Raw genomic sequence first — 21691 nt, forward strand, 5'->3', positions numbered from 1 at the left:
TCTTTGGTTGGGTTTAAACTAATTCAGCAGTGGGATGACAATGTAAATTGTAGTTTGAGCTTATGAGAGGTTGAGAATAGTGAGGTCGGAAATAAAGGTTTCAAGATCGCAAGAAGGCACCAGCAAGCAAGAAGTTGGTTTGAAGTGTGTCTCTACTTCAACGCCAGGAGCATCCAGAATAAGATGGGTGAATTTGTAGTATGGATTGGTATCTGGGATTTTGACATTGTGGCCATTTCAGAGAGGATAGAGCAGGAACGGGAATGGTTATTGGAGGTTCCAGGATTTAGATGTTTCAGTACGAACAGAGAAAATGGTTTGGTGGGGGTGGGGGAGAAGAGGTGGTGGTGGTGATTGGTGGCACTGTTAGTCAAGGACAGTGTTACGGTTGCAGAAAGAACATTTGAGGACTCGTCTACTGAGATTGTATGGGCTAAAGTTAGAAACAGGAAAGGAGATGTCACCCTGTTGGGAGTTTTCCATAGGCATCTGAATAGTTGCAAGACAAAGAGGATAGTATAGTAAAGATGATCCTCCATAGGAGAGTGAGTGACAGGGTAGTTGTTATGGGGTCTTTAACTTTCCAAATGTTGACTGGGAATACTATAGTTCGAGAACTTTAGATGGGTCAGTTTTTGTCCAATGTGCACAGGAATGTTTCCTGACAGTATGTAGACAGGCCAACAAGGGGCGAGGCCACATTACATTTGGTACTGGGTAACGAACCTTGCCAGGTGTTAGATTTACAAGTAGGTGAGCACTTTGGTGAAAGTGACCACAATTCAGTTATGTTTACTTTAGTGATGGAAGGGAATATGTATATACCACAGGGCAAGAGTTATAGTTGGGAGAAAGGCAATTATGATGTGATTAGACAAGATTTAGGATGCATAGGATGGGGAAGGAAACTGCAGGGGATGGGCACAATTGAAACGTGGAGCTTATTCCTTGATAAGTATGTACCTGTCTGGCAGGGAGGAAGTTGTTGAGCACGGGAGCCGTGGTTTACTAAGGAAGTTGAATCTCTTGTCAAGAGGAGGATGAAGAAGGCTTATGTTAGGATGAGACGTGGAGGCTCAGTTAGGGCACTTGAGAGTTACAAGTTAGTCAGGAAAGACCTAAAGAGAGAGCTAAGAAGAGCCAGGAGGGTACATGAGAATTGATTTTCAGAGAGGATCAAGGAAAACCCTAAGGCTTTCTATAGGTATATCAGGAATAAAAGAATGTCTGGAGTAAGATTAGGCCCAATTAAGGATAGTAGTGAGAAGTTATGCATGGAGTCAGAGGAGATAGGGGAAGTGCTAAATGAATACTTTTCGTTTGTCTTTTTCCAGTGTAAGTACTATGTTGTCAAGGACAATACAGAGATACAGATTACTAGACTAGATGGAATGGAGGTTCATAAGGAGGTGGTGTTAGCAATTCTGGAAAGTGTGAAAATAGATAAGTCCCCTGGGACCGATAGGATTTATCCTAGGATTCTCTGGGAAGCCAGGGAGGAGATTGCAGAGCCTTGGCTTCAATCTTTATGTCATCACTGTCTACAGGAATAGTGCCAGAAGACAACCCTAGTAATTATAAACCAGTGAGCCTTACTTCAGTTGTGGGTAAAGTGTTGGAAAAGGTTATAAGAAATAGGATTTATAATAATCTAGAAAGGAATAAAATTGATTAGGGATAATGAACACGGTTTTGTGAAGGATAGGTCACAAACCTTACCGAGTTTTTTGAGAAGGTGACCAAATAGGTGGATGAGGGTAAAGCGGTTGATGTGGTGTATATGGATTTTAATAAGGTGTTTGAGAAGGTTCCCCATGGTAGGCTATTGCACAAAATACAGAAGCATGGGATCGAGGACAATTTAGCGGTTTGGATCAGAAATTGGTTAGCTGAAAGAAGACAGAGGGTGGTGGTTGATGGGAAATATTCATCCTGGAGTTCAGTTACTCGTGATGTACTGAAAGGATCTGTTTTGGGTCCATTGCTCTGTCATATTTATTAATGACGTGGATGAGGGTATAGAAGGATGGGTTAGTACATTTGCGGACAACATGAAGGTCGGTAAAGTTGTGGATAGTGCCGAAGGAGGTTATAGGTTACAGAGAGACATAGATAAGCTGCAGAGCTGGGCTGAGAGGTGGCAAATGGAGTTAAATGTGGAAAAGTGTGAGGTGATTCACTTTGGAAAGAGTAACAGGAATAGAGAGTTCTGGGCTTATGGTAAGATTCTTGGTAGTGTAGATCTCTGTGTCCATGTGCATAGATCTCTGAAAGTTGCCACCCAGGTTGATAAGGGTTGTTTTCATTGGTAGAGGGATCGAGTTTCGGAACCATGAGGTTATGCTGTAGCTGTACAAAACTCTGGTGCAGCCACACTTGGAGTTCTGGTCACCGCATTACTGGAAGGGTGTGGAAGCTTTGGAAAGGGTTCAGAGGAGATTAACTAGTATGTTGCCTGGTATGGTGGGAAGGTCTTACGAGAAAAAGGTGAGGACTTTAGGCTGTTTTCGTTAGAGAGAAGAAGGTTGAGAGGTGACTTAATTGAGACACATAAGATAATCAGAAGGTTAGATAGGGTGGATAGTGACAGCCCTTTTCCTCAGATGGCGATGGCTAGCACGAGACGACATAGCTTTAAATTGAGGGGTGATAGACATAGGACAGATGTGAGACATTGTTTCTTAAATCAAAAAGAGTAGTAGAGGTGTGGAACACACTGCCTGCAACAGAAGTAGATTTGCCAACTTTAAGGGCATTTAAATGGTCATTGGATAGGCATATGGATGAAAATGGAACAGTATAGGTTAGATGGGCTTCAGACTAATTTCACAGGTTGGCGCAACATCAAGGGCCGAAAGGCCTGTACTGCGCTGTAATGTTCAATGGTCTAGGAGTACCCTACTGAGCCTATTCTACCATTCAATTAGATCATTTCAGCCAGCTCAATATTCTCTTTCTCTTTCCAGATCCCTTAAAAGCTTTGCATAACAAAAATGTATCAATCCCTGACTTAAAATCTGCAATTAATCCAACATTGAATGACACTTAGAGGAATGGTTCAATCTTCTATCAGCCACTGTGTGCAAAAGATTTTTCCCAACCTCATTCCTGAAATGTCTAGCTCTATTGTTTTCTGATTACACCCCTTGTTCTAGACTTTACAATCAATGAAAATAGTTTTTCTTTATCTGCTTTATCAATTCTCCTTAATATCTTCAAATCCTCTGACCAAATCAACTCCTTAACTTCTAAATTCCATAACACATAATCCTTGGTTGTATAATTTCTCTTTGTAGTTTAATCCTTGGAGACCAAGTATCATTCTAGTAAACCTACCTGCAGCTTCTCAAAAGCCAATATTTTATTCATAAGACTTACTGCTCAGAACTCAGTGTCAACACTGCTTTAGTGTTTTCCACTTATTAAAATACTAAAAGCATTAAATGTACTTAAAATTCAGACTGAGGACAGAATTACTTGCAAGCCGAGCTGGCTGTGTTGGTGAAAGCCATCATGTCTTTGCAGATCATTTTCCAATATCTCAATCTGGACATGGGGTATTTCAAATGAGTTTCAAAAACTTGCATTTGATAGGGCGGTATGGTGGCTCAGTGGTTAGCACTGCTGCCTCACAGCACCAGGGTTCTAGGTTCAATTCCAGCCTCGGGCGACTGTCTGTGTGGAGTTTGCACATTCTCCCTGTGTGAGAGTTTCCGCCGGGTGCTCCGGTTTCCTCCCACAGTCCAAAGATGTGCAGGTCAGGTGAATTGGCCATGCTAAGTTGCCCATACTGTTAGGTGCATTAGTCAGAGTGAAATGGGTCTGTGTGGGTTACTCTTTGGAGGGTCGGTGTGGACTGGTTGGGCCGAAGGGCCTGTTTCCGCACTGTAGGGAATCTAATCTAAAAATAGGTTCATTGAAAGCATTGACATCTCTCTGCATAAATGGTATATGAAAATTGAGCAAACTATTTCAGCCTCGGGCGACTGTCTGTGTGGAGTTTGCACATTCTCCTCGTTTCTGCATGAGTTTCCTCAGGGTGCTCCGGTTTCCTCCCACAGTCCAAAGATGTGCAAGGTGAGGTGAATTGGCAATGGCAAATTCCCTATAGTGTTCAGGATGTGTAGGTTAGATGCATTAATCAGGGGAAACGTAGGAAATCTGTCTGGGTGGGTTACTCTTCGAAAGGTTCGTGTGGACTTGGGCTGAATGACCTGTTTCCACACTGTAGGGATTCTATGATAAATCTCCAATTTCATCTAAACAACAGAAGATAAATGGATAGCACTCTAAACTAGAGTTTCAACATACCAACTGAAGGTGAAAAGTTGGGAAATACGAGGACAAGGAAATCCAAATGAAGTAATTTAAGAATAATTGTTGCTAGTATGTACAACAACTACCACAGAGAAGAGAGCACTGAAGACTAACAAAGAGCTTTGGTGTTTTAAGTCTGGGGAGGTGTAACTTCATGGCATAGAAGAGGCAATAGCAAAGTTCTTAAGTGGTAGGCTATGCCACATAATTCCCTTCTCAATGCAGATCTGTAAAAAAAGTGACCTGTGCTCCAAATTGAGATTACTTCTGAAATGGTTATGGAGACCAATCGCTCTCATGAATGAATAATACAAACGACTCAGCATTCTTTACATTGTCTTTTTCACTATAATCGGGAATTGGAATTTTTATAGGCTAATTCGAAGTTTCGCAATAACAACCCATTTGTGCAGCATCAGTTGCATGAGAAGGAGACTGAAACAGGGTTGTAACCAATCTTTGCCCAATTTTGATTTGTTTACTAAATCTTCAGGGAGTTAGGGGAAAAAGAATGGAGAAATCCACAAACATTTGAATTCTATCAAATCTCTAATTTTCAGACTTTTACAAATCAGTAAAGTTGTTCAAAATGTGCAGAACAGGACAATCTTAGAAGTGTGCCTACAACTACAACAGTCATCAGTAGACAAAGGACACAGCAGCTGTTATGTTGCGATACAGTTCCACAAATGATGTTAATAAACTAGGGCAGAGTGGGAGAGCAGAGAAACAAATAGCAAAGCTAATTGTGCAGCTACATCAAGACCAAAATACCTTTATTTTATGATGAACATTCTTTGCTTTCACATTGTCCTTATCCTGTAGAAAGTTCATAGATGAAAGAAACAACATTTTTGCAACAGCTTTTCCTTTTGACAGCTTTATGTTTTTGTAACCATGTCAAATATTCTGAGATCTCTACCATCCAACAATATTGCACATAAATTCCAATGTAATTCTCAGCAGGAAACTGACTAGTCATTTTCATTTTTAATATTAGTGATATATCTGCAGTTAAGAATACACAATGCTTGTGGAAAAAAAAATCAATGTCTGCTGCTCACAATCGTAGGAACCAAAATAAATTCTCACAAATGTTGGCATGTCAAATAATGAAATGTCAATCATGAACAGTGGATTGAGAAACAAGCAATATAATACTGTATTGTGCAGACCAGGGCAAATTGAATGAAGGAATTCCAAAAAGGGCAAAGGAAATCTCAGCACAGTACATGTTATCCTAGTTTGCAATGCTGGTTAAAAATCTCTCTGCTTTTTCTCACCTGGACGTTGTAACAGGATCGTTTTGCAGGTGGTGACTGTACATCAGTTGAAGCTTTATTTGCACAAGCTCCTTCTGCAGCTTCTGTACCTCCCAAGTGCTTTACAACAATGCATTTTCCAACAGGGAAGTTCCTTCAAAGAAAATTACTTCACAGTCAGGAGCAACGTCCACAACACATGAAATTTATTTCTATTGTTTATTTTAAGAGAAAGGAATAAAACGTCACAGACATGAAAAATTTTAAATCAACCTTTTGATTCAGATGCTGTAAAAAGTATGAGATTTTGAAGGTCACTTACTGGAAGTATTACAAATACACACCTCTCTTTGCACTTCTTGAGTGCTTCATCCACTATCTGTTTCAAGTTTATGTGTTTATCCCCTCTATAAAATCCATCTGAGAAAAGATAAGTAAAGTTCAATATTTACTTCTGATGGTGATACTTTTTTAGTGCATTGTAAACCACGTGTAAATCAGCCAGAAAGGAATATAGTCACCCACTGAATATGCCTGATGAGACCAGTCCTACTTAACCCCTTTCGCATAATCTATCAAAAGATGCCCTGCACAAGCAGCTTTAAAATGTAATGAAGCCCAGAAAAAAAGAACAATACTCAAAAGCAAGAATCGGTCTAGGGCATTTAGCAACTACTCTGATATTCAATTAGATCATGACTTGTCGTTACCAACCTTCATATAATCCACCAATTTTCCTGACATTCCTCAATATTTTTGGTGAATAGGTTTATAATTAACAAATTTACCAAGGCTCATCTGTTGTCAACTGCAGATAACTTCAAGTTGCTAGCATTCTTCAAATGAAGGAGTATTTTCTAATATAAATCCTGCATGGGTTGACTCTATTTCCCAAAATGCTGAAGTAATTTTTTTTTCACCATTCATCTATTCTCCTTGATAAGATGTCTTTTTTTTCCTCCCCCACATTTTCTCACAGGCTATAAACATCACTGGCAAGGCCATAATGTTTGCCCTCCCCAAATGCCCTTGGGAAGCTGGCAGTGAATTGACCTCTGTAGTCCATCTAATCATTTGATCAAATAACCTCTTATATTCTAAATTCCAGAACATAAACCCTAGATGGCTGCAACCTCTCCTTCTAATTTAATAATAGCAGCATCCAGTAGATCTCGGCCACAGTTGCTCCAAGGCCAAGATGCCCTTACTATAGTGGGATGCCCAGAACTGAACACAGTACAACTATTGTCAAATCAGGTTTTGCATACTGCAGAAAATCATTTACTCCTATATCCAGAGGATCAGAATCAAGGCCAGAATTCCATTAGTTTTTATTGAAAAAAAAAAGGTTTTAGGTTTACAAAATTACAAAACCAGTACAAAATAGTATCACAACTTTATAATAAAATAACAATAACAGAAAACAAACTACTACTCTGTTCCACAGACTACCGAAACACGAAAAAAAGCAAAAGAACTCTATAAAAATATAATTCAATAAATAACCAAGGAGAAAGAAATAAAATTAAACCAAGTTATGACAAGGTACTTAAATCATATTCAATGAAATTACTGCAGTCAGCACAATCTCATTGAAGCTCCCCACCATTGGGAGCAATAGTAAGTAAACCCGTATTTGGTATTCCATCCCCACCCCTTCCCCCCACCCCCCCAGGGACCCCCAGACCGACAGACACAGCTACACAAAGGCTATTATAGCTGAATATTATAGCTGATATGTCTGCATCAATATAATTCAAAAAGGGCAGCCATGTTCTGTAACACAATTTCGTTTTCTGGTGCACCATACTCGTAAGGAAGTCCAGGGGGATGTGTTCCATGACAATCCTACGCTAACTCATGAGTCCTGGGGGTTTCTCCGACACCCAGCTCATTAGAACCTTCTTCCTTGCGCAGAAAGAAAGAATATTTAACAATTTCTTCCCATGCGCATCCAAAGAGGGAAGAGTTGGAAGACCCAAAAGGACAGACACCAGATCCAACTTAACCTCAGTTCCCAAAACCTTTGCCAAAACACTCGTAATATCATCCCAATACCTGCAGAGCTTGTGGCATGACCACAAGCAGTGAGTAAGTGTACCAACCTCCATTTTACACTTAGAGCACATTGGGGACACTCCTGTCTTAAATTTTGCAAGCTGTTCTGGTACCAGGTGAGCCCTATAAAGTACCTTCAGTCAAATAGCCTGGATCCTATTACAAATCAAGATCTTCCTAACATTTTCCCAAATATCCTCCCACATCTCGGAGGAGATTTCCACCCCTAATTCTTGAGTCCAGGTTTTATATAACCTTTCAATGTCCTTCAAGATATTACTACCTAACAAGTGATAGAAAGTGCTCCGTAGACTGGAGCACTCTCCTCTCCATGTTCGACTAGTAGAGGTTAACCAATGTAGTCTTTTTTTAATACCAAGTCTCTAACCTGGAAGTAAGGAAAGAGATCTCTCCTAAGTAGCTCGAACTTCTGACTCAGCTGTTTGAAGGACATTGTGACATCCCCGTTAAATAGATCTCCCAAACAGGAGATTCCTCTGGTCTCCCAGAGTTTAAAGCCAGAGTCCATTGAACCCGGCTGAAACTCCGACATTCCCATTATGGGAGTGAAAGGGGAAGTTTTTTTGTAAATTGCCCTCGCCCTGCCGCATCATTCTCCATGCTTTAACTGTATTTAGGACAATCGGGTTTTTACAGTGATCCATAACAGTTCTCATCTTTTCCATAAACAACAAATTAATGAGGGGGCATTTTGTCTGGGAGGCCTCAATGTCTAGCCAGGTTGATCATGGATCCTGACAGGCCCATTCAGCCACATAGGATAGTAAGGAACTCAATTGGTATTTCCTAAAGTCTGGAAAATCTAGACACCCACCCTGGCTCTTGCAGAAGCTGCAATTTATCCAGCTTAATAAGAGGCAGCCTATGATACCAAGTAAAAGATCCAAGCCAGCTGTAAAGCCTGCTCAGTGCTTGCCTTGGCAGCATCAAAGGGAGCATTCTCAGGGGATATAATAAGCGAGGAAGAACATTCATCTTAACCAACCAAGATATCGGAAGATCTTCCCAGCGCCAAAGATCCTGCCTTATCTTCTCTAGCAACTGCCCCTAACTGGCTTTATATAATTGATCGAAAACCGGGGTATTAAAAATGCCAAATACAAAAAACCTCCCTGTGACCACCAGACAGGGAAATGGGTTCCATCCCCAAAATTGGATATACTAGTAAAACCCCCCACAGGCATGGCCTCTGATTTCATGAAATTAATCTATACCCTGAAAACAAACCAAATAGATTAATCACTTGTATTAAGCAAGGCACAGATGTCATTGGATCAGTTAAAAAGAGGATGTCATCCACATAGAGGGTGATTTTATGCCTACCTGACCCTACCTCCGGGGCAGTTATATTGGGATCTGTCTGGATGGCTTCCGCCAGTGGCTTGATCATCAATGTAAATAATAGTGGCGAGGGGGGGGGGCACCCTTGATGGCTGCTCTGCCAACACTAAAACTATCTGATCTTATATCATAAATGCCACCCATTTGAAAAAAACCTCTCCTAGACCAAACTGTTCCATGACGGAAAAAAGGTATGCCCACTCCACCCGATCAAATGCTTTCTCTGCATCCAGGGAGAATAGCAAACCCGGGATCGCTCTTTGCTGACATATTTGGACCATATTTAATACTCTTCTAATATTGTTGGTAGACCTACAACCCTCAATAAAACACGTCTGGTCCTCCTGGACAATATAAGGCAATACCCTCTCTAGCCTTAACGCCAGCATTTTCAACAGGATTTTAAAATCCATGTTCAGTAACGATATGGGTCTGTAAGGAGTGCAATCTTCTGGGGCTTTTCCTTTCTTAAGAATAAGAGAAATATTTCCTTTTTTCAAAGAAGATGGGAGGCAGCCGTGACTGAATGAGTAATTGTATATATCCAAGAGTGGACCAGCCAGGTTGTCTATAAACTCCTTATAAAACTCACTTTGAAATCCATCTGGGCTGGGCACTTTACTCTCTGGAGCTGCCTCATCGCCTCCTGTATTTCCTGAATTGTCAGGGGGGCACTCAGAAAGGACTCCTGTTCTGAGCTTACATCGGAAAGGTCCATAGTCTTAAAAAAGGACTCCATTTTCATCATTCTATCCTCATAGCTCTCCGACTGATACAGCTCAAAATAAAAAACTTTCTAAATGCTGCATTAATCTTTTTAGCATTGCAAGTAAAAGTGCCAGCACTCTCTCTTGTGGATGTAACAGATTGGGGGGGGACCTTTCTTCTTTTTGGCCAAGTATGCTAGATATTTTACCCAGTTTATCACCATACTCAAATAATCTCTGTTTCGCAAAAGAAATGTCCCTCTTTGCTGTTTGGGTAAGTGCAGCATTCAAAGTAGCCCTAAGGGCTGTAATCCGCTGCAATTTAGGTAGAGACGGCCTATCAAAGTATGCTAACTCAGCTGCCTTCAGGCAAGCCTCGAGCAAATGTTGCCGTTCTCCCCCTGTCATTTCCGGGTCACAGAGTAAGAAATAATCAAACCCTGTGCATAGGCCTTGGCGTCTCCAACAGCACCGATGGGTTGCTGGCCGCACCTAAATTAATATCCCAAAAAATTTTAAACTCCCATGAAACTTGCCACCTTTCAGGAGGAAAGGGTCCATGTGCCTGTGCCGGGAACCCGTCCTACCACCACTGGCCTTGACTGCCATGTCACTGCCGCATGATTAGAAACAGCAATATTCCCTATTCTGCAAGATAGCACCAAATTCAAAAAGGTCGATGGGACACAAAAACATGTCAATTCTAGTACAGCACTTATGTGGATTAGAAAAAAAAAAGGTAAAATCCATACCTTCGGGGTGAAGACATCTCCATACGCCCACCAACCCCAACTCCTTGTTCAAGTCAACTATAAGTCTGGATTGCAGAGACATATCCGCAAGACCCCTAGGCATCCTGTCCACCTCGGGGTCAATAATATAATTAAAGTCTCCCCCTATAATTGTATGATGCGCCCCAAAGGCCATTAATCTAGACAACGCATCTGTTACAAATTTAAATGGATGCGCCAGGGGAGGCAATATATATTCAGAATCCCATATTCCTCTCCATGTATTAAAGCTTTAAGTATTATGAATTGCCCGCACTCATCCTTAATTTGGCCTAGGGTTTGAAACAGGTGGTTTTTCCGGATGAGAATGACCATTCATCTACTTTGAGTTAAAAGATGAGAAAAACACATGGACGAATCCTCCCTGTTGCAACTTCAAATGCTCCTTATTGGTTAAGTGAGTTTTTTGTAACAAGGCTACATTGACCCTCTCCTTTCTAAGGCTTGACAGTATCTTTTTTCTCTTAATTGGTGAATGACATCTCTTAACATTCCAGGTGCACCATTTAAACAAATGGCTAGCCATGATCATCCGAAACAGTCAGTGACCCCCGGGGGAATAACCCCACTCATAGTGCACTGAGTGAAAACCATAAACAGTTTGTATAAATTTAAAAATGCAATTTCCAAAACTACTAAATCAAGACTTCTAACAACTGCTTCTACAACATATCAACATTTCACATAACTGAAAGGAGACTTTCCCTCTTGTTCACGGGGGGCGCTCATACCACCCAATAATCCCATCATGATTCCTTCAAGCTGGAGTTAGGCCCCCGCCCCAGACAACACAAAGAAAGGAAAAAAAAAACAATATCTTATGACAAGAAAGTTAAAAGTGGGTACCAATTTGTCCCCTCCATCCTGTAATCCTAGGCACTTCTGGTTGAACAACAAAAAAAATTTAATACATGACCTCTCCCCTCTCCCTCACCCCCAATCCAAAACAAAGTATGGGGGACAGAAGGGAAAGGAAACAAAAAAAGAGAGGTCATTTTGACCCCGATATATATTAACAAGACGACCAAGACCACCCCTCCGACAACCAGACAAATTACAGGGAAAATAAAACAGAATGAAATAATTGTCCATGTAATTCAAGCCAGTCAGTCTATTTTAAAGCATCCAAGAAGTCCTTTGCCTTTTCTGATGAATCAAAGTTAAACACGAACCCCCATTGCTGAAATGCAGTATCACTGGATATCTAATGGAATACTGGATATTCAGGTCCCTCAGCCGCCTTTTTACCTCATCAAAGGCCTTCCTCTGGTGAATCACAACTGGAGAAAAGTCCTGAAAAAACAGGACTCATGATCCTTTATATACCATAGCCCGAGGATTCTTCCCCAGTGTTCTAGAGGCTTCCAGCATTATTTGTTTGCGTCAATAGTCACACTAGGACTGGGTGGGGTCGCTGGTCAGATCCGGGCCTGCACATTATGACCTGGTGGGCCTGCTCTACCCACACCCAGCCTACCTCAACCTCCAGCCTTGGAAACTGTGTGAGCCATTGCTCCAGAAAGCTGACAAGCTGGCCATTTCCCCCCCCCCGTTCGGGGAGCCTTAGCAACCGGATGTTCTTCTGACGACCTTGATTTTCATGGTCATCAACCTGCTCCTCCACACTCGGCATTCTAGTGCCAGAATCCGACCCACTAAGGATTCGGCTGCAGTCTTGGAAGCCATGGCCCGTTGCACCGCCTCCCCGAGACGCTGGGTCTCCAGGTCACGCCATTGCAGTGTGACCGAGATCAATTCAAGCCTGGCCCGGGTCTCTTCCACCGACTAATCTATCTTCTCTCGAAGTTTCACCAACTCCGAGATCGGGCTCTGTTCTGCAGGTGAGTTCCCGGGGGAGGTCGCAGGGGCTGATGATGCAGCCATGGGTGTGTCCATTGTTGCGGGGGGGGGTTCCCTGTCTGACAAAATCCCCGTGCTTCTTTTCCCCTAGTCATCTTCTAAACTGCCCCAATCTGTTCAGAACTGGTACTAAATAATTCTAAGGGTTGGGAAATAGTTATTTCCAACAAATTAAACAGTGAAGGAAGGATGAGTGCCACACTTTGTCTGGGTTCTGGTGCAGAGCTCAGCAAAGCAGACCTCCTGGGTCACTGCCATCTTGACTCCTCATTAGCCCTTTTAATAGTGTTTGTACATTTCAAGGATAGTTTTATTTTCTGTATATGATACATTAGTTGAGCTGGATCACCATTTAGAAAGAACACTGATTCAGCTCTGTTTAGTTTCAAAGCAATATCCTCACACTTACCTATAATGTAATCTATTTGCCATGCATGCTTCCACCTGTATTGCTTTTACAGTGCTCCCTATCTTTTGTCATTGGCAAACTTGAAATTATTATCCCTTCACCCAGCTTGCTAATAAATAGTTCAGCTCCAAACAAAGGTCAATGCTGAATATCAATCTGCTTTCAGCCTGAATGCCAGTGTATCTCATGCAACAAATTCTTGTCACACCTTTCTGGCTAGAAATTGTTAATTGCCTTTGAAAACGCAGCTTGTGTAGTGTTTACCATGTACGTGCATTTGTGCAAATAACTACAAGTATATTTGTATGCCAATGCAAACACTTCAAAAATGCACAAATCTCACTACTCTCAGTGTGTGACCAATCAGAAAAAAGTTATCCCCATAGATAAAGTTGGTAGTTTAGTAGTGATATCACTGGATTAGTAATCCAGAACCCCAGGTTTCCAATTGCAGGACGGGGTGGGGGTTGGGGTGTGTGTGCGTGTGTGTGTGTGAATATTCCGAAGGAGAATTATATGAATCTGATCTCTGACCTCAGAGAGGGTCTAAGATTGAAGAGGGGTCCTATCCAATCAGTAAACTTGGTGCTTGAGAACTGGGGCTTTTAATTTTTGGGGGGTAGGGAGAGCTGTCCTACAGAGAGGGAGTATGTGCAGCCAAGCAGAAAACACTCCTTTTCATACTGCTCTGCAAGATGACAGTACCTATTGCCTTCTCTCCAAGATTTTCCTCACTCAGAGCTGTTTCTAGGCATGGCCAGCTGGAAACTTAAACTTGAAAAGGAGGTTAGATCAGTTAGTTGCAACCTCATTTACATTTTTAAAATCCCAATACACCTACACTACCCCACTCATCCAGCTGACCAAAGCACAAAGATCAGCAGATTGGAGCTGGTTTCCTGGACAGGCTTGGAATCTTTGTTCATTTAAATCCCCTTCCCCATCCAATGCAACCTGCAGTTACATTAAAATTCCCAAATACATTGCAACAACAAATGAAGTACTTCACCAGTAGTGCAACAGGAGCCCTGAAAATATTGCTACAGATTAATTGATAGGCAGAATTTGGTGCACGAGCTGTTTATTTACCTGCTGTAACTAGCAGAGAACAGTAAGAATCCAGAATTCGTTCACATAGAGATTCTGCAGAAAATCCTGCAAACTGAAATTTAAAATGAAAATTATTTGACAGCTCAATAACAGTGAATTGGATTTACATTGATCATCTAGGTTTAATTGCTTAAATTTGCTAAACTGAAGTCAGAGTTGCACGCTTCTCAGCATTCACAAGGATGCTGCCATTAATTCCTGGTGGGCTGGTTATGTCGATCAGCAGCAACTAGAATAATATACCTAAGTTTTTCAGTATTTAAAGTGAGTCCCATTCTGTTTTTGTTGGATAAGAAGGAGATTTCTTGAACTCAGTTACCGAATTGATCTGGTCAATTAAAGTATTTATTAAATAATTATTTAAATTTCCAAATTCCCTACAATTACAGTAATCATAACAAAGGAGACTAGCAACTATATTTTTTCTTACCACAATGGAATGTATTGCCCCTATTCTGGTACAAGCTAACATGGCAACAACCAATTCTATGATCATTGGCATGTAGATTGAAACTCTGTCTCCTTTCTTCACTCCTGTGGATTTTAAATAAAAAGACATAAATTGTTGCATATATCATGACAGGAAGCAACATTTTTTGGTTCTGGTTCATCCATGGACATCCAAATTAAAACAGGGCAAGAGAATATGCAGCAACTAAAATTTATACCAGACTGTGTATCATTGTATGTTAGTGAGTTCAGATTTAAAATTTAAACGTTTAACTGCTGTTTTTATCTACACAAGTTATTTGTTCCAATCAGTATACTAAAACAAAACACTGTGTCCAAATCTTTACTGTAGAAGATCTTATGAAAAAGTGAAGTAATGGTTACAAGAAATCAACATGATTTATTTCTGTCCCCTCCACTCCTCCGATCAAAGGTAAAAGCCAAAGCGTAGATGACCAGATTCATATCCAGTCAATTCCTGTGCTACTTCCAACTGGTGGTCATCCGAAAATAACTTTGGACTGAATTCCACCGCAACATTTCCCATGGTTTGTTTTTGGGGAGAAATGCACTAGTTGTTTTTCTGAAAATTATGAACAGAAAATTTTAATAAAACTGAAGAGTAATAGGAGCAGCCAGTATATGTCGCCTCAAAATATCTAATCATCTGCAATTACTAACCTTGGTCAAATTCAAGACAAAAACAATTCCACATGACCATAAAATTCATTCAACTGGAAAATTCAGTAACCGGATAACTTATGGTTATATGAAACAATAGAATATTAAATGCAGGTACTGTATTGTTAACAGAAATAATATTCTTTAAACAGATATAACAGAACATATGTTAAATATTATTGCAAGGAAATTTATCAAGTCAGATATGATTAGAAAATTAAACTACTGAGGTTGACTGAACTATATTCAAGAACTCGAGGCATCAACGCATATTGTCTTTAGGTCTTTAGATCATACTTGTGATCCTCCATTGTACAAATTATCCACACTCCATCTACTGCTGTAGAAAGGTTAGTTATGCCACAAAGGTGAAGTTAAGAATGGACAGTCATAATCAGTATGGATTCCACACAACACATCACATACTTGTACTAAATTCCATTATGCACTATAGTAAATGCTTTAATTTAAAAAAAAAAGTGTAGTGGAATTCAACATAAGCATGTTACAATAACTACAATGAAATCATGAATAGTTGTGACAGTGTTGTCAGCCATTTTCACCAACAGAATAGAAAATAAAGCAGAAAGATACCTGCTACAAGCTGAGGTGTGGACAGTATCTCAAGATTTGCAAAATTCGTGCAGGCATGTCATATGACTGTGCCAACCATTTGGAGAAGATTCAGGCAACACTATAGTGCACAATCTACATGTATGGCTAAACCTGTAAAAGATAAAACCACTACCATTCGGAAACAAAGTGAAGTTAACACAGCAAGTAAAATCAAAGTTGTGCAAAGCAAAAGTGGACAAAAGATGTGGAAGATGCCATCATCAAGTTTATCAACTGTTCTCAAGTCTAGCCAACAAAGAAGCTCTGCTAATGTGGTCCAAGTCAGCTCAAACAAAGAAGGTTTCCATCTCTGGCCCAATTCTGCAAGAAAAATATAGTCACCTGGTAAGAGGCTGAGCCACAAGGAGTTCACTGGAGTGATGGACAACTGGACACATTCAAAACATGGTACAGTATTATCCTTCACACTGTAGGCAGTGATGGCAACAATGACAGACAACTGGCTAAGTGATCATATCAGTGTACTGACAAATATACATAAAGAGATGTTTTTGATGTGGATGAAACCAGACTGTTTCACTGTCTTTGATTAGATCATTCTTTCATGATTAAACATGAAACATGTAGTAGTGTAAAGCAAAGCAAGGAACTTGCCACTGCTAGGGTTTGCGTCAATGCGAATGGCACTGAAAAGCTGCCACTTCATGTGATAGGAAATTCCAAGAAGTCACATGCCTTTGCAATGTAACAGGCTAACAGACCACCTGGATGAGCTCCAGCATTTTTGAGATGTGAATCAAGAGAGTTGATAAAACTTATTAATGGAAGAATAGGCAGATTGTCAGCTTTATAAACAACTGCCCTGCACACCCAGAGATCACTGGCATGGACATTCTTGCATCCCAAAAGCATGGTCAAGCTCCAGTCAAAGGATTAGGGGTGATTCAGGGCCTAAACATCAACTGCTGATGGCAGCTGGTCTCTCAGGTTATTGAAGCCACTAATAAGCAGATATAAAACCTGACTATTCTAGATTCCAGGCGTAAAAGATGGTGATAGAGGCCACAATTGGCAACAGCTTCCAACTCGCTAGATTCAAATGGGCTATGACTGTGCAAGATGCTGACAATTTGAGAGGAGCAGGATTGAGCCAACTAATCCAATGACAAGAGTCTTTTCAATCTGGCATGGGAGGCAGTCATGGGAGTTCCAACAGGAACAACAATTGAATCTTACTCTGAGTGGATGGCATAACAGAAATTTCAAGTGAGGTGATCATAAGTCTGTATGTTCTTCAGCCTAGTCCAAAAATTCTGAAAAGCCTGGTTATTATTCACCTGCTCTCATTTCCTTCGTTGAAGGCAGAAAGACCAGAGAGATGCTCCAAGATTATTTAATGCAGTAGTAAATCAAGGAAACATGGTTGAATGCATTGATGATATGGCAGATTGTATTGCCATTGTCTGAACAAAGCAGAAAAAAAATACTGAATTTTTCAAATGCTAATACCCAACAATGTCTATTACTGTTCAAGATTCTGGATTAGTGAGCACAGCAGTTCAGGCAGCATCCGAGGAGCAGTAAAATCGACGTTTCGGGCAAAAGCTCTTCATCAGGAATAAATGCAGAGAGCCTGAAGGGTGGAGAGATAAGCTAGAGGAGGGTGGGGGGTGGGGAGAAAGTATCATAGAGTACAATAGGTGAGTGGGGGAGGGGATGAAGGTGACAGGTCAGGGAGGAGGGTGGAGTGGATAGGTGGAAAAGAAGATAGGCAGGGAGGACAAGTCATGGGGACAGTGCTGAGCTGGAAGTTTGGAACTAGGGCGAGGTGGGGGAAGGGGAAATGAGGAAACTGTTGAAGTCCACATTGATGCCCTGGGGTTGAAGTGTTCCGAGGCAGAAGATGAGGCGTTCTTCCTCCAGGCGTCTGGTGGTGAGGGAGCGGCAGTGAAGGAGGCCCAGGACCTCCATTACTGTTCAAGGTCATGCCATGCTAAGGTGTGAACAAATCTTTTAAAAGTATATTTTTCATTCATTTTCTGCATCACCACATTTTCATTTTTCTAAAAATGTTTGTGGGTAAAATATGATTATATAGGGGCATCCTCAGACATGGCGAAGCCAAGTTAACACAAATTTATAGGCAGTTCCACAATTTTACTGTATACTCTGCTACTTTTGAATTGCACTGGATTTTCCACCCTCTCAACTTCACTGAACATGGGGATTGACAGCAGCTGCATAAAAGCACAGAATTCTTTTCAGTTTGAAACTAGGATACCAAATGCTTTATCCAACTCAAAAAGCAGATTCACCCCATATTGGAATTGTATGTATACCTGTATATTTTCTGGCCAATGCATGTACAAACATTCAACACATTTGCATTGAAATTCATTCTGCACTTGTATTACCATTCCCACAAAAAGAATTTGAGTTACTCAAAGGACTTCAGAAGAACAGCCAATGCCTCTGGATATCACTAGGTTTCACTGAGAAGCAGAATATTTATAATAAAAATAATACGTCAATTTTATTATTGTTTTATGGAGAAAGAACATGTTGTGCACTTGTCACTTTTTTTTTTAAGTAAGCCTATACCCACAGCGATACTAGGGATAAAAATATTAACTGCACCTCATCTAATAATATCCACTTCACTTGGACACTGTTCAAATTGTAATGAACACTTTTCTGTGTGCCAATCTATGATCATTTTGATAATTAAAGTGAATGGATGGAAAATCCTGGTCATTTCATTGTGTTGTCAACCTGCCAAGATTGCCCAGAATTCTGCACAGTTTGATCTCCTGGACATTACAATGACAAAAATCTGAAGTGCTTTAAAAAAATTGATGCTTTTTCTCCCTCTTATTTGAACACTTCTGTTCATTGTTGATGGAAATATTGGTCTGGAGATTGGTAAAGACAGTTTAACAGGGCAAAGTAATTGCACGATGGCACTCCTGTGATAATACTTCCAAGATACTTTCTTACAGATCTGGCAACTCTAGCTCTCAGCGCAACAGCTGAGCCAACACCACTGTAGAGTCAATCATGCATCATAATGATTAAGTAAATTGTTCTATTCATACCAGTCCAATCTATAAAACATTAAAACCTAAATTTAAGGCAAGTGGAACACACTCAGAGAATTATAGACCAATCAGCAATTCATTGGTGGTAGGAAATATAATGGAATCTCTACTATAAAAAAAACAGAATAGAGAACATAAAAGGAGGTGAAATGTGATATGAAAATCAAAGTGGATTTTAGAAGCGAAAGAACTGCTTGATTGAAATCACTGACCTTTTTGAGGAGGGAACAGAAATAGTAGATTGGAGTGATGCACTGGGAATACTTTATCTTGATTTTCAAAGATGTTTGATATGATACCACATAATAAAGAAGGTCAGATAACATGGAATGAGGAGGGAAGTAGATGGACAAATAGCTAATTGGCTCTGAGAAAGAAAAAAAGTAGGTAGAGGCAAAGTGTAGTTAATTATAGTGGAAGAAGGTGGGAGAAGTAGGAATTATGTTTGAGTCATAACCATTAGTTTTTTTATGATGGCAAGACAGGCAACATTAGCGCATGGATGGTAACACCTTGCCTTGTTATACAGAAAGATTAGATCCATAATCCAGCAAGTTTTCATCCTACGCAATGGCACAAAAAGCTGAAATATTGAAGTAATGAAGTCACTTTGGTAGTTTTTACACAACTACATTGGTCCACCAGAGTCTTGACAGTAATAAAATGTAAACGAAAAGAAAATTAATGGTAACTAAATTCCAGCATGGAATCAAGATGGAGCACTTTCTGATTTGACCAAAACCTGCACTACCCATTGGTGCTACAAAAACTTCAAAAATGCCTTCGAGCTCACCTTCTCAAAAGACAGTTAAGACATCAACCACCTCCAGTATAAAGAAGAGGACTAATTCCAATTAAAGCACTGTAAACACCTTGAAACTGGGTTGGATAGGGATGCAGAGAATCAATAATAGGATGTCTCAATTACATCACAAGATCTGTTGCCGGACACAAGCACAAACCAATTCAAAGAGTGTGGGGAGCAGTCAGCTCTGACACTTTTATCAAAGAAATGCATAAGTTATACTATATTGAGAAGACGTTCTTCAGTGTGAAGAGAATCAAAATTGCCTGACAAGACAGTCCCCATTTCAAGATGCCGAAAATTGACAACACCATGTCGTCGTCTCTGGGGGTGGCATCAATGTCGAATTATCTGTAACCAGGTGGCATAAAGTTGGTAAACAAGACCACATGTTCAATGTACAGTATGCATTGACAATCATCAGCTACTGTTTCTGAAGCAGAAGCAGAACATGATTTAGAAAGTCACATAGAAGTTGAGGAACAAGAAAGATAAGTGATAGACACAATAGTCAGAAAACCATTTATTCTTTTTATCTTACAAATCATTTGCACGCTGTATGATCATTTGTGAACTTAAATTTTTCATGAAAAGTTAAAGATTTAGTACTATTTAAGACAGAAGTATTTGCCACTTTTGATATTAAAGGAAATTTCATTTCAATCAAAGCTGCTATTACCCACGTGCCATGTTTTGTCTGTTCTAGTTTTGATTGAACCACTATTGCATAGGTCAGTGTCCTGTTACTAAGTAACAGCATGACTTTGCAAAATAAGTTTCTAACATGGCATTGACAAATAGTTGACATACTATTTTTATCTGATTAATTCTCAGTATGAATTACACAGGCTGCTATATATTACAGATTCTTTGTTTGTTTCTTGTGCCATTTACCCAAAGGAAGAAACTCAAGAAAAAGATTCAATACAAATACTGAAGGTATTGCTACTGCGTAACCTCATTTCCTAATAATAGGAGTGAGCAAAAATGAGCTGCTGAAAATCAAAATGTAGCTCATATTGAAAATTTCACATGAAGCATGCAAAAAAAAAAACAAGTTACCTCTGGAAGATAGGCAACCCCGTCATCCAGGATAAATGTGGGATGAGTCCGGCTCTCCGGCCACATATTAAATGTTTTTTCAGAAGATGATTAATTAGTTTTGAGGTAGGTCTTCTGTCCATTTTGGGAATGAAGCCCTGCCTCAGAGGTGTGGGTGGACTGGGGGCCAGCAGCAAAACCACAAGCAATGAATAGCACTGGTATCACAGCACCCGTACAGAATGAGCAGCCTCAGGTCTCAAAATCCAGCTAAGTGCTGAATCTTGCCAGGACTGCAGGGTGCAAATCCGAAGGCAAAACGGTGAGTCAAAGTTGGAATGCACTGATTGGACAAAGGGGCCCAGAAAAGATGCAAAATCACCCTGATAGCTTCCCCTTTTCAAGCCAGCAGTCCACAGGGTGAAACCTATCACGCCGCACACTGAGCATAGGTCTCTTCCACTCTGTTAAATCACAGCAGCAGCGAAGGGATGAGGCCCTTAACTACAGATTAACTGATCTCAACTGGGCCAGGGATATGCAACTCACTAGATGTTTCCAGCCTGTAAAATTGTGGTGGGTATGGCAGCAGATTCCACTGATGGGACAGTACTCTAATTTACCAATCAACCCACCTGCTTTAATGCCCATGGGTAGACAATAAAATTCAGCACCAATAAGCTAAAAGGAATTGAGAATAGATCAGGGACACCAATACTTCAAATCACTAAAGTAGTGACATAAACAAGTAAACCAAACTCTACAGCTTCCTTCTGGAGGGTTAGAGCTGAGAAATAAAGTTATGCTAAACCAGTAAAAAATGTTTGTTAGACCACTCTTGAGGTACTGTATGTAATTCTGGTTGCCATGTAAGAAAAGTGACATTGAGGTACCTAAGAGAGTGCAAAGATGGACAACAAGAAAGTCACCAGGAATGAGGGATATGGCCAACAGAAGATGTTTTCTCCTTTTCTCTTCCCTTGAGAAGTGAAGGCCGAGGTGCAACCTAACTGGGATTTTTTTTAAATTGTGATGGATTTCAATAGAGTGGAGAGAGAATATTTTCTCATATGAGGACCAGCTAAACTAGAAACCATAGTACAAGTCACCAAGAAATCAAATAGGGAATTCAAAAAAAACTTTTACCCAGAGAGCGAAAAGGAG

The 21691-nt window shown here is 40.4% G+C and overlaps 1 protein-coding gene across 2 annotated transcripts in view; it reads right to left on the minus strand.

The window, feature by feature from the left end:
* The window catches only part of acss2 (acyl-CoA synthetase short chain family member 2), a 79996-nt gene that overhangs the window by 30680 nt on the left and 27625 nt on the right, over positions 1–21691 (minus strand). The window contains exons 4-8 of one of the 2 annotated variants that reach the window (XM_043710550.2): positions 14307–14410; positions 13856–13928; positions 5924–5999; positions 5601–5733; positions 5092–5136 (exon numbers count right to left, since the gene is read on the minus strand). In XM_043710550.2, the coding sequence (XP_043566485.2) occupies positions 5092–5136; positions 5601–5733; positions 5924–5999; positions 13856–13928; positions 14307–14410 (431 nt within the window). The remainder of the gene's footprint in view (positions 1–5091; positions 5137–5600; positions 5734–5923; positions 6000–13855; positions 13929–14306; positions 14411–21691) is intronic. The other variant, XM_043710551.2, reaches the window with a different exon arrangement.

Source organism: Chiloscyllium plagiosum, unplaced genomic scaffold (assembly GCF_037043375.1).
Source record: "Chiloscyllium plagiosum isolate Xiang-an unplaced genomic scaffold, Cpla_swu_hap1 HiC_scaffold_15, whole genome shotgun sequence".
Taxonomy (NCBI): domain Eukaryota; kingdom Metazoa; phylum Chordata; class Chondrichthyes; order Orectolobiformes; family Hemiscylliidae; genus Chiloscyllium; species Chiloscyllium plagiosum.